The sequence below is a fragment of the Sciurus vulgaris genome (assembly GCF_902686455.1).
Source record: "Sciurus vulgaris genome assembly, chromosome: 4".
NCBI classification, from domain to species: domain Eukaryota; kingdom Metazoa; phylum Chordata; class Mammalia; order Rodentia; family Sciuridae; genus Sciurus; species Sciurus vulgaris.
This window is the reverse complement of record NC_136464.1, coordinates 58641967-58654808: the sequence shown is the minus strand read 5'-3', so window position 1 is coordinate 58654808 and position 12842 is coordinate 58641967. Positions and strand designations below refer to the sequence as shown.

The 12842-nt window shown below is 37.5% G+C and overlaps 1 protein-coding gene across 2 annotated transcripts in view; it reads right to left on the bottom strand.

The window, feature by feature from the left end:
- Positions 1-12842, bottom strand: part of PBLD (phenazine biosynthesis like protein domain containing) — an 80154-nt gene that overhangs the window by 19599 nt on the left and 47713 nt on the right. For both annotated transcript variants that reach the window (XM_079135818.1, XM_079135819.1), the window contains exon 2: positions 8631-8776. In XM_079135818.1, coding sequence (XP_078991944.1) covers positions 8631-8714 — 84 coding nt within the window. In that variant the 5' untranslated portion in view covers positions 8715-8776. The remainder of the gene's footprint in view (positions 1-8630; positions 8777-12842) is intronic.

The following is a 12842-nucleotide window of genomic DNA, read 5'->3' as shown; positions in this document are numbered from 1 at the left end:
ATATATTTATATCACATCCTTTAAAATAACACATTAAAGGATACTTGTGCTTGAAATTTTCTGTAACAATATTCTAATACATCATGTTTTTCATGATGCTTGAAATACTGTTATATGTCAATTTAACCTTTTAGAAACGTACCACTTGTCACAATGAGAAAGTAGAAAACAATATATAATCAAAAAGGGCAAGCCAGAATCATTTATTCTCTTTGTCAAAAGATAACAGATATTAATGTGGGGATCAACATAACCATAGAGACAGACTACTGCTGTTTCTAACCTTTACCTCTGGCTCAGGAAAAAATAAATGATAATGCACAATCTACTGATAATATGAATCCACAACCAAATTCCTCCCCATCTTATAAAAAATGAAATTAGGTTTAATGTTTAAGAGAGGAATCAGTTTAACACAAGTGTGCTATTATCACAATTTAAGCAATGTCCAGAGGAACCTCTTAGAAAACAGGTTACTGTCCATTCACCCCATTTGGGAGATTAGGCAAATTTTCCCTAAGTTCCACCTTCCCTTCCTATCTTTGATGCTGTTATGTAACTCAATCTGCTCCAGCTCACTGTTAAATCCATTTAAATACCTTTCAACTAATTCACAAACATCTTTCTTTGAATACCCCAATTTTGGCGGATCCAGATGATTTTGAAACCATTGCAGTTTTTCACCAATAAGATTGAGACGTAAGGCCTTTTCATTCTTCAGCTTTTCTTTTTATCCCCTTGTTTGTGGGCCTCTCTCGTAATCTGAGCTGCTTTTCTATTAGATGGATCGATGACTTTTTTCCCTGTCCTGTTCTTCTTCCCTTTGGTACTTGAGGCCACAGGGCTCAGGAAAGAGGGCGGGGACCCACCATGGGGATGTCCAGGAGGCCGCAGGGAGTCCGGACCCGACAATCATGGACTGAAGCCCCAGCAGTGAACACCTACAATCCAACCCCAAAACACGTGGTTTCAATGAAGTAGAATCGGTCATACCTGTGGGCTTGGGTGAGCGAGAAGTCCCACCTGAGTAGAAGAGTGGGCGGAGCTGCCCTTCAAGTCACCAAGGCAATGATGCTAAGAATTTAACTCAAATACTTTCAATACTGGTGTATTGAATGTTCTCCGTGGAAACTGGCCCACCTGCCCATACACATGACACACCTAATGAAAACTGGGAGCCATTTAAGTCCCTTAGTTCAGAGTCTACAATCGCAGACCTCGATGGTGACTGAAGGAGAGATAAAGAAAAGCCAGTGACACCCTAGCTTCTGTACACGGGCAACTACTCTACCACCTGAAAAAGAGTTGACCAGAGCAGGGTGTGGTATTGTAACCCCAGCAACTCCGGAGGCTGAGGCCCGAGGATTGCAAGTTTGAGGCCAGCCTGGGCAATTTAGCAAGACCCTGTCTTAAATTTTTAAAAAGTGGTAGAGCATCCCTAGTTTCAATCCCCAGTACCAGGGTGGTGGGGAGCAGAGTTGACCAGCTCTGTGGCAAGGTCCCCACAAGGCAAACCGACTTTCCCAGTCAAGACTAAGGAAGAAAAGGCAGGCAGAGGAGGTGGGATCCCTCCTGGGCAGCAACAAGGTTCACCCTCCTGTCAAGTTGTTCCAGGAGACACCCATGACATACCTTCCAGATGCTTTCAGCAGGACCTGCAGTGAATTATAAGAGCTTGGTTCTGATGTCTAGTATATTTTGCAGGATTAAACCTGAAATCTTTGTCACTTCCTCCCTTTGTTAATTATGACTGTTTTCTCTCATGCCAAATGAGGCAGCCTCCAAAATAATGTTAAATATGGTCATGAAGCTGCAAGAACAATGAAGACCAAGGGCAGTTGGGTGTGTAGGCAGTTGCTCTGTAAGTTTCACCATTTTTAAAATAAAAGCAAGAAAATGCATTTATTTTTACCAAGAGCCTGGAGCTTCCTGTAAGGGATCCCATCTCCATCAGAGGCATCCCCTTAGCATTGCAAAGAGCATATTGTACTTCTAATTTTTTTAAATCTCAAATCTTAAATTAAAAAAAAAAAAAAAAGGAAGAAAATCCTTAACTTGCTTTTCTGGATGTGCCTCCAGGGCTACAGAAACCTGCATGCCTGCCAGTTCTTTCTATTTGATCTGGTGAAATTTCCTCTCCTTGTCCTTCTTTCTTTGTCTGTAGCTTCCTGTGATCTTAGGACAAGAGACTTGAAAAGCATCAAAGCATCCCAAATTGAAGCCAAGCTCACCATCTATTCATAATAGACTTATGTGCAAATGGACTTGTTTTACTTTGTAGCTAGGACACTCATTTCACTGCCCATCAACTTTTTAAATTCTCTCTAACTTACTATATTGCTCTGATTGCAATTTGAATTTCTGTAACTAATTTCTGTCCCAGGACACTTTAAAATACACCTGCTGTTTGCCTGAATGACCAGAGACAACACAGAAAGTGGCAGCCCTCAATATGTATCACAAGCAACTGAACTTTCACTGAATGTCTACACTGAAACAAAAGGTCAAGATAATGTTGAATCACAAGGAGGCTTCGATTATGGAAGTCTTAGAAACAAAGGAGAGAGTGCAGTCATCAAAATACTGAATTTGGGGGTTGCAGGTATAGTTCAGGGGTAGAGCACATGCTTAGCATGCACAAAGCCTTGGATTCTATCCCCAGTAACCCTCAAAAAACGGATTTTTTGTGCCAATAATATTTTCTACTTTATACTACAAGCATTGTTTCAAATGCTGCTTATAATAGGTACAAACCTGGGCTGGAGATATAGCTCAGCATGCGCAAGACCCTGGGTTTAATTCCCCAGCCCTGACCCCCTTCCCCCAAATAACAAACTCACAACTATTAATCCTCTTGCTTTAGTATTCATTTCCCTTTGGCATTCTCACATGAATCAGAATTCCAATAGCAAAAAACAGTGATGTTTGCATTTCTGAGTTCCAGTGTCCAATTGCCTCAGGACATTGAGGTTCTATCACCTTATGACCCACAAGAATAATGATCAGAAAACCAGAATAAAGCTTTAAAATACTCCCATCTTGTGGTAGTTTAGAAATATGGCAACCTAAATATGACAGCCCTACCTTCTCAGTCTTTGCCCCTGTGCTGTACTAAATAGATTCCAGCAAATAAAAGACCTGGATGTAGACAGTTCTAAATCCACACAGCAATAAATAGGAGATTCCTTTTGAAGGCATGTGAATTTCCTATAGCAAAGTTGTGTCCATCCGATGCAAGATTCACGTCACCTGCTGCCTTCAATTGTGCCTGATAGTTCTTATGCATGCCCACTCTCTCCAGCTCCATCACAGAACCCAAAGCTCATACCACTTTTTGTATTCCATCCACTCCACCCTAACTAGTGAGAACATAAAATCAGTAATAGTTAGTTAACAAGAACTCTTAGAATAAGGTTTTGCCCTAATTAGCTAATTGTAATATTTTCACATTCATTCTACAGGTACCACGCTTCCCATGTGATAGGCAGAATACGTTGGAACTAGTCAAAATGGGTTAAAGTCTCAGGTTTGCCATCTCATGAGGAAGACAAGTATTAAACCAATCACAAGAGAGATGTAGAAGCACCTAGAAGCACAGGTGCTGAGTATGGTAATTAAGAGCATAGGTTCTGCAGTCAGGCAGACCTGGGGTGGAAATCTAAGTCAGTTACAAATTATTTAACCTTTCTCTTTTCTTCGATGTATAAAATGGGCACAAAAACAGTAAGACCTACTCACAGAGTGGTTGTGAGGTGAAGTGAGATACATGAAAAACAACACAGTATCTGACTAAATTTGCCTAAAATCACTGCTCCAACGCAGAGGGTCATATTCTAAAAGTCATTGAAGATACATGGGAAGCAGAAATTCCCACACTAACATCTCATCCTCTGCATTATGCTCTTCCCTCAAATACTGGGCAAAGAAAAACCCTTCCGTGACCTCACTCTCGAAGAACCTTCTCTCCACTCTTCATCTCTTCTCTGGGCATAGTAATGAAATATGAAGTTGGAACACCCCAGAAACTCAAAGGCCTCTGATGCACTGTGGTCACACTTAACCCATGATCCTTTCTCTAAGGAAGGACACCAAGTCTGGAAATAGCCACTGCACCGTAAGCTTCTGCACATGAGTTAAAGCATGGATTAAACACAGTATGTTTAATGTTTGATTTTTCTTAACTATATAACCCACCAAGCTGTAAACATGCATTTGGTTTTCTCTAAATTTCACCAAGGAAACTGAAGTAGCAAGCCCCTGAGGAACTAAAACTAAGCATTCCTCTTTAAAAGTATGAAGTCAATCGTGCTTACAGGGCTGGGAATACAGATAAATGGTATAGCACTTGCCTAGTATGTTTAAGACCCTGGATTTAATCCCAGCACTGAAAAAATAAAAAATAAAAATCTTCCTTGCTATTAGTGAATATTATTGTTAGTGTTGATGAGAGAAATAGTGCATACATATGAATTCTATATTTGGTCCTAACATGGTACCCAGAGCATGGTAGACAGCAAATAAATGACAGCTGAATTGGAGTAAACACAATAGTTTCTTTTCATGAATAATTTTAACAGGAAAACTCAGGAATAAACCCCTCTTTAGAACAGGTATCCTCTGAAAAACAACATTTTCAACTGGGAATAATTTTGGCACAAGGAACAGTTGGCTATGTCTGGAGACAGGTTTGCTTGTCCAAACTGGGGAAGTACTACTCTCATCTTACGGGTAGAGACCAAGGATAAAAATCTTACAATGCGTGTAACAACCCCATACAAAAAAGAACCATCTGGTTCAAAATGTGAATAGTGTTACTGTTGAGAAACCCTGTTCTAACATACACAGACACACACACACCACCACCACCACCACCAACAACAACAACAATAATAAAACAAAACAAAAAACCCTGAGGCTTTGTTAGAATATGAGGGAGACTCAATATGGATCCCCTCTCCCTGTTGATATTTTCACTAAATATTACAGCTGATTTATCCCAAAATAAACAAAACATCACCCATTATCACTATTACAGCCCTCTGAATGAATGCCAATATTAGTTATGAGTTTCAGTAATTTTTTTACACAGTTGAGGTATAACATATCCATTTTATTATTACATTATTTCTTATACATTTTCCATGTTTCCACATGGCTCTTATTGTCAAACATTGTGAGGGCTTTGAAGACACCATCAGTTTTTTTAAAGTGTTAATTATTTTTCAAATATCTCTCCCTTTTTCCACTTAGCTCTTATTTTGGGAGGATACTGGGGATTGAACTCAGAGGCACTCGACCACTGAGCCACACCCCCAGCCCTATTTTGTATTTTATTTAGAGACAGGGTCTCACTGAGTTGCTTAGCACCTCACTTTTGCTGAGGTTGGCTTTGAACTCAGGATCCTCCTCAGCCTCCGGAGCTGCTGGGATTACAGGTGCACCACCGCACCTGGCTCCAATTAAATCTTAACCCTTTTGTTTTCACCTATTGTACAGTCTTAAAGGTTTCTCATGTGAAATTTTTTAAATGGAGTTATCTTGGAAACAAAAAAACCTTTAGAATATTATAGAAACTCTTGAAACTTTATTATTCAGAATTCTTTTACCTTCCTTGGGCAAGGTGACACACACCTATAATCCCAGTGATTTATGACACTTAGGTAGAAGTATGGCAAGTTTGAGGCCAGCCTTGGCAACTTTATGAGACCATCTCAAAATTAAAAGAATTTAAAAGGCATAGCAAGGTAGCTCAGAGTTAGAGTGCCCCTGGATTCAATCCCTAGTTTTTGAATATTTGATAAAAAATTGTTGGTCAAATTTTATATTAGTTAAAATATAACTGTGTACAACACAACAAAAATTCCACTGAAGCCCTGCACTCAAATTCTCAAGTATTTTTATTCTCCATAAAACCCAATATTGTTCAATCCTCCAAGTCCCTACGCTACCTTTAGGTCTTTAAGCCTCTGTGGTAATTACTAAATAAGGATGAGGTTTCCATATCTATTTCCTTCACTAGACTTTGCACCTCTGGAGCTGTTCAACTTGTTAATCTTTGTACCCCTGGCCCTTAGCCCAGAGCCTGGCTTGTGATAGATACTGATAAATATTTGTAGACTGCATTAAGGTAGGCTGACGCCTTTGGAACTGTGATCAATATTATAAGGTTTAGCATTTATTTATCTCTGATATTTTCCTGGGTTCACTTGCATTTTCTCTAAGTGTTTTGGGCATGCACCATATCCAGAATCCAAGGATCATGCTTATCACTTTTATTATAATTTTTATTGATTGTGAACTGGAAAAAGTGCTATGTTAGCCTGCAGGAAGACAAGGTTCTCATGTCCAAAAAGTGAAAAAAACATGACTAAGAAGCTTAGCAAAATAATCTTTAGATACCCATTCAGGTGACACTGACAGGCAATCAAATTAGTCTGGTCTTATAGGCCCAAGGCCCAAAAGAAGTGAATAATTGGAAGACTAATATTTAGAGAGCTTCCCTGAGTCATGGACTTCCTCATCTTTTTCCTCCTTCCATTCCTACTGAACCATGTTAAACTCTTTACTTAAATTTTTATTTCATAATTTTTCCAAATACATAAATAATATAAAAATATATTTTAATGAATAGATAAATACAAATAGAAATAGATCCTTCAAGTCTGATGTTTAGTAAGTGTTCTGGAGATAAAAGGAGCAAACTAGGGACTAATGCCAATTTTTATTATCTGGTGAAAACTAAATAGATAAATCATTAAAACTACTTTCAAAATTCTTCAATACTATTTCATGGAGACATGGGGCAAATATACTAAGACTCTTGACAAGCAGTTATAGTCAGTTCCACAATTCCTTGACAGGAAGTCATGTTTTCCAGATTGTTCCTAATGAAAGTTCACAATTTGAAGTCTGGTTAATAATTATCTCACTAATCTTCCCAAGCTCTTGTATTACTAGATAAAGTCCATTTAGTTTATTACCTTCTGCATTTTGTGAAAGGAAAGTGGCAAGTTGCAAGGTTGCATAAGGAATGGACAGGTAGGGTAAGGGTAAAGACACTTGATCACATTTTCCTGCTCCACTAAGGGAGAAAAGAAGTATTCCAAGGACTCAATTAACAACATTGACCAATTTCAGTCAAACCTCAGCAGTTTTTCAACTTGACTACACACAGGAATCACTTAGGAAGCTTCAAAAAACAGGACTGTGTAGGTCTCACCTCCAGAGAGTTTGTTGTAGTTGGTCTGAGGTGCAGCCTAGGGATAGGAATCTGAAAAGTTACTTGTGTGACAAACTGGGATTTCACTGCAAAGGCCCCAGCACACAATTTGCCCAATTTACATGACTTATTTAAGATCATCTGTTTCCAACTACCCATAAAACAACACAAAGCCAAGAATATTTAACTATTCCATTAATATTTATCCTAATCCAAAAGTTGTGGGGTTTTTTGTTTGTTTTTTGACAATCCTGGGGACTGAACCCAGGGGTGCTCTACCACTGAGTTACATCCCCAGACATTTTTATTTTATTGTGAGACAGGGTCTCACTAATTTGCTGAGACTGGTCTCCAACTTGTGATTCTTCTGCCTCAGCCTCCAAAGTGGCTGGAATTACAGGCATGTGCCACCACACCTGGCTTCAAAAAGTTATTTTAAAAATAAGACTTTTAATAAGCTAAAATCTGGATATCCAGAGCTTAATTCCTTCTACCTTTCTACCTACTTCTTTGCAAATTGTCTCATTTTCTAGGACCTGAAAAGAATTTCTAAATGTCTAATCTATAGGTAAGGTTAAAAATATTCAGCTTGAAAAGTTATGACAAATGTATTATCAGACACATCTAGTCACATAAAACTGATTTAATTTCTAATTTCATGCTCCTCAACATTTGGTGCTAAATGAAAACCTGATGGCTAAAGGAAGCCCTCATTCTTCTTGTTCTTGTTCTTTTGTAGTACTGGGAATTAAACCTAGAACCTCATGCATGCTAGGCAAGTGCTCTACCACTGAGCTATATCCCCGGTCACCCCAATACTCACCCCTACCCCTTTTGCCCCCCACCATTTTTTTGAGACAAATTCTTGCTGAATTGCCCAAGTTGACCTGAAACATGTGATCCTCCTGCCTTAGCCTTCTAAGTAGCTGGGATTACAGGCTAGCGACACTGCACAAGCTAGTTCTTTTAAAATTGACTCTAGATTCTCTTTATATGAATCTTCATTTCTCTGAACTCAGCCTAGGTATAAGCATTCTCATCACCTAATCTAGTCATAATCAACTTGACAACATTAATATCACTGATATCAGGACAAAAGAACACAAACCAAAGATGTACACAGACAGCAAGTTCTCGCCTTTGTTTTTTTTTTTTTTTTGAACCGAGGGGTACTTAACCACAGAGCCACATCCCCAGTCCTTTTTATTTTTTTATTTTGAGACAGGGTCTCACTAAGTTCCTTAGGGGCTTGCTAAGTTGCTGAGCCTGCCTTTGCACTTGTGATCCTCCTGCCTCAGCCTCAGGTACCACTGGGCCTGGCTTTTTTTTTTCTTCTTCTTCTTTTAAAAAGCAATTGGTTCTAAAGGAATCTAGAAAGTTCAAGTACTACGCTTGAAAATCAAGTACTTACATTTTCTACGAGGCAAACAGCAGCAGGATTCCCACGAAATGCTCTTGCTGTGAATGCATCTGCTATGAAAATCGGGAGCTTCATTTTCCTGACAAGCTGTTTTGCATGGTCTCAGAATTGCTGGTAGCCTGCCTTACTTTTTGTTACTGCAAAAAAATCAAAAAGTTAATGTTTTACTCAGTGTATAGAAGCAATTAACAGTTTCCAGAAGAAAGTCAAGCAATTGGGCTGAGGCTGTAGCTCAGTGGCAGAGCACTTGCCTAGCATGTATGAGGCACTGAGTTCAATCCTTAGTACCACATCAAAATAATTAAATAAAATAAAAGGCATTCTGTCCATCTACAACTACAAAAAAAAAAAAAAAAAAAAAAAAAAAAAAATTCAGACCAGCTTGACCTAAACTCATCAATCAAAAGACAGAGACTTGGGCTGGGGTTGTGGCTCAGTGGTAGAGCGCTTGCCTAGCATGCGTGAGGCACTGGGTTCGATTCTCAGTACCACATATAAATAAATAAATAAATAAATAGTCCATCAACAACTAGAAAATATTAAAAAAAAAAAAAAGACAGAGACTGGCAGATTGGATTAAAAAACAAGACCCAACAATATACTGTCTTCAAGAGACTCACCTCCTAGGAAAAGACATCCACAGACTGAAGGTGAAAGGTTGGGAAAAAACATATCATTCACATGAGTTGCATAAACAAGCAGAGGTTTCCATTCTCATATCAGACAAAGTGGACTTCAAACCAGTGTTAGTCAGAAGGGACAAAGAAGGACATTAAGAAGGGCATTTCATACTGCTTAAGGGAATCATACATCAACAAGACATAACAATCATAAATACATATGCCCGAAACAATGGAGAATCTACATACATCAAAGAAACCCTTCTCAATTTCAAGAATCAGACAGACTATAACACAATAATACTGGGTGATTTTAACACACCTCTCTCACCACTAGATAGTCTTCCAAACAAAAACTAAACAAAGAAACTATAGAACTAAATGATTTAGACTTAACAGACATGTACAGAGTATATCATCCATAATCGAGTGAATACACTTTCTTCTTAGCAGCACATGAATCTTAATCCTTCTCTAAAATAAACCATATGTTATGCCACAAAGTAACTCTCAGCAAATACAAAAAAATAGAAATAATACCCTGCATTCTATCAGATCATAACAGAATGAAACTAGAAATCAACAATAAAATAAAAAACAGAAGCTACTCCAACACCTGAAGACTAAATAGCATGATATTGAATGATGAATGGATAAAAAAAGAAATCAGGGAAGAAATGAAAAAATACTTAGAGGTACATGAGAACACCAATACAATGTGTCAAAATCTCTGGGATACCATGAAGGCAGTGCTAAGAGGAAAGTTCATTGCATTGAGCTCATACATTAAAAGAATAAAAAATCAACAAATAAATAAGGTAACATTACATCTCAAAGCCCTAGAAAAAGAAGAACAAATCAACATCAAAACCAGCAGAATACAGGAAATTATTAAAATCAGAGCTGAAATCAATGAAATTGAAATAAAAGAAACAATTGAAAAAATTGACAAAATGTTGGTTCTTTGAAAAAAATATAATTAATAAACCCTTAGCCACACTAACAAAGAGAGAGAACTCAGATTACTAAAATTCATGATGATAAAGGAAATATCACTGAAATACAGAAGATAATTAGAAACTATTTTGAAAATTTATACTCAAATAAAATAGAAAATGTTGAAGACATCCACAAATTTCTAGGTACGTATGATCTAACCAAACTGAAGCAGGAGGACATTTAAATTTAAACAGGTCAATTTTAAGCAATGAAATAGAAGACACCATCAAAAGTCTACCATGAAAAGCCCAGGACCAGATGGATTCTCAGCCGTTTTACAAGACCTTCAAAGAAGAATTAACACCAATACTCCTCAAATTATTCCATAAAATAGAAGAGGAAGGAACCCTTCCAAACTCATTCTATGAGGCTAGTATCGCCTGATACATCAAGGAAAGAAAACTTCACACCATAATCCCTGATGAACATAGATGCAAAAATTCTCAATACAATTCTGGCAAATCACATACAAAAACATATTAAAAAGACAGTTCATCATGAGCAAATGGGGTTCATCCCAGGAATGCAAGGTTGGTCCAACATTCGGAAACCAATAAACATAATACATCACATCAATAGACTTAAAGACAAGAATCACATGATTGTCTCAATAGAAAAAGGATTTGACAAAATACGGCATCTCTTCATGTTCAAAACACTAGAGGGCTGGGGTTGTGGCTCAATGGTAGAGCTCTCACCTAGCACATATGAGGCACTCAGTTCAATCCTCAGCACCACATAAAAATAAATAAATATTGAAGGTACTATGTCCACCTACAACTAAAAAAAAAAATTAATAAAGAAAAACTAGGGGGGCTGGGGAGATAGCTCAGTCGGTAGAGTGCTTGCCTTGCAAGCACAAGGCCCTGGGTTCGATCCCTAGCACCCAAAAGAAAAAAAAAGAAAAACTAGGGATAGTAGGAACAAACTTCAACATTATAAAAGCTCTATTCTAAACCCAAGACAAACGTCATTCTAAATGGAAAAAATGATAAGCATTCCCTCTAAAAACTGGAACAAGACAGGGCTGTCCTTTCACCACTTCTATTCTACATAGTCCTTGAAACTCTAGCCAGAGTAATCGGACAGACGAAAAATTAAAGGGATACAAAAAGGAAAAGAACTCAAACTATCACTATTTGCTGATGACACTATTTTATATTTAGAAGATCCAAAAAATTTGACCAGAAATCTCCTAGAGCTCATAAATGAATTCAGCAAAGTAGCAGGATATAAAACCAATACCCACAAATCAGATGCATTTTTATACTTAAGCAATGAATCCACAGCAAGAGAAATTATGAAAACTACCCCATTCATGAGAACCTCAAAAAAAAAAAAAAAAAAAAAACTTGGAATCAGTCTAAAAAAACAGGTGAAAGACTGCTACAGTGAAAACTACAGAACACTAAAGAAGTAAGTTAAAGATCTTAGAAGATGGAAAGATCTTCCTTGTTAGGCAGAATTAACCTTGTCAAAATGATCAAACCACCAAAGGTGTTATACAGATTTAATGCAATTCCAATTAAAATCCCAATGACATTCTTCATAGAACTAGAAAAAGCAATTATGAAATTCATTTGGAAAAACAAGACACCTAGAACAGCCAAGGCAAGAAGAGTGAAGCAGGAGGCCTCACAATACCAGACCTTAAACTATACTACAGAATAATAGTAACAAAAAACAGCATGGTATTGGTAACAAAATAGACATGTAGACCAATGGTACGAAATAGAAGACACAGAGACATTAAACACTTCTCTAATATGCTTAAAATCAGCATACTACATTGACACAGCCACATCAATATTTATAGCAGTTCAACTCACAATAGCTAAACTATGGAACTAACCTAGATGCTCTTCAACAGATGAATGGATAAAGAAAATGTGGTACATATACACAATGAAATATTACTCAACCTTAAAGAACAATGAAATTATGGCATTTGCAGGTAAATGAATGGAACTAGAGAGTATCATGCTAAGTGAAATAAGCCAATCCCAAAAAACCAAAGGCCAAATGTTTTCTCTGATAAGTAGATGCTGATCATAGTGGGAGGTGCGTAGGGAAGAATAAAGGAATTCTGGATTATGCAGAAGGCAGTGAGGGAAGTGGTGGGGTGGTAGGAATGGGAAGGATGGTAGAATGAGACAGACGTTATTACCCTATATACATGTATGATTACACTACTGGTGTGACTCAGCACCCTGTACAGCCTAGGAATGAGAATTTATGCTCCATTTGTGTACAATGTATGAAAATGCATTTTTACCATCATGTATAACCAATAGAACAAATAAAAAAAATTTTTAAAGAAAATATAGTATGCACATGTGTGTTTGCTTAATTAAATTTATATGTTAACTCCTCATAAATAATCTGTGTAAAAGTAAGTTTCAAATTAAAAAAACAAACAAACAAACATGGGAGGTGGGACTTACGGGTAAGAATAACCTCTGGGAAGCACGTGGTTTAAAGAGTTTTTTCCACTCAGCTGCATTCCCACTTAGAAAAGTAATGGGGTATAACATGTAATTAAATGTTCGTAGAAATGACCAACTGTCAAGCTGAAAAATAAAAA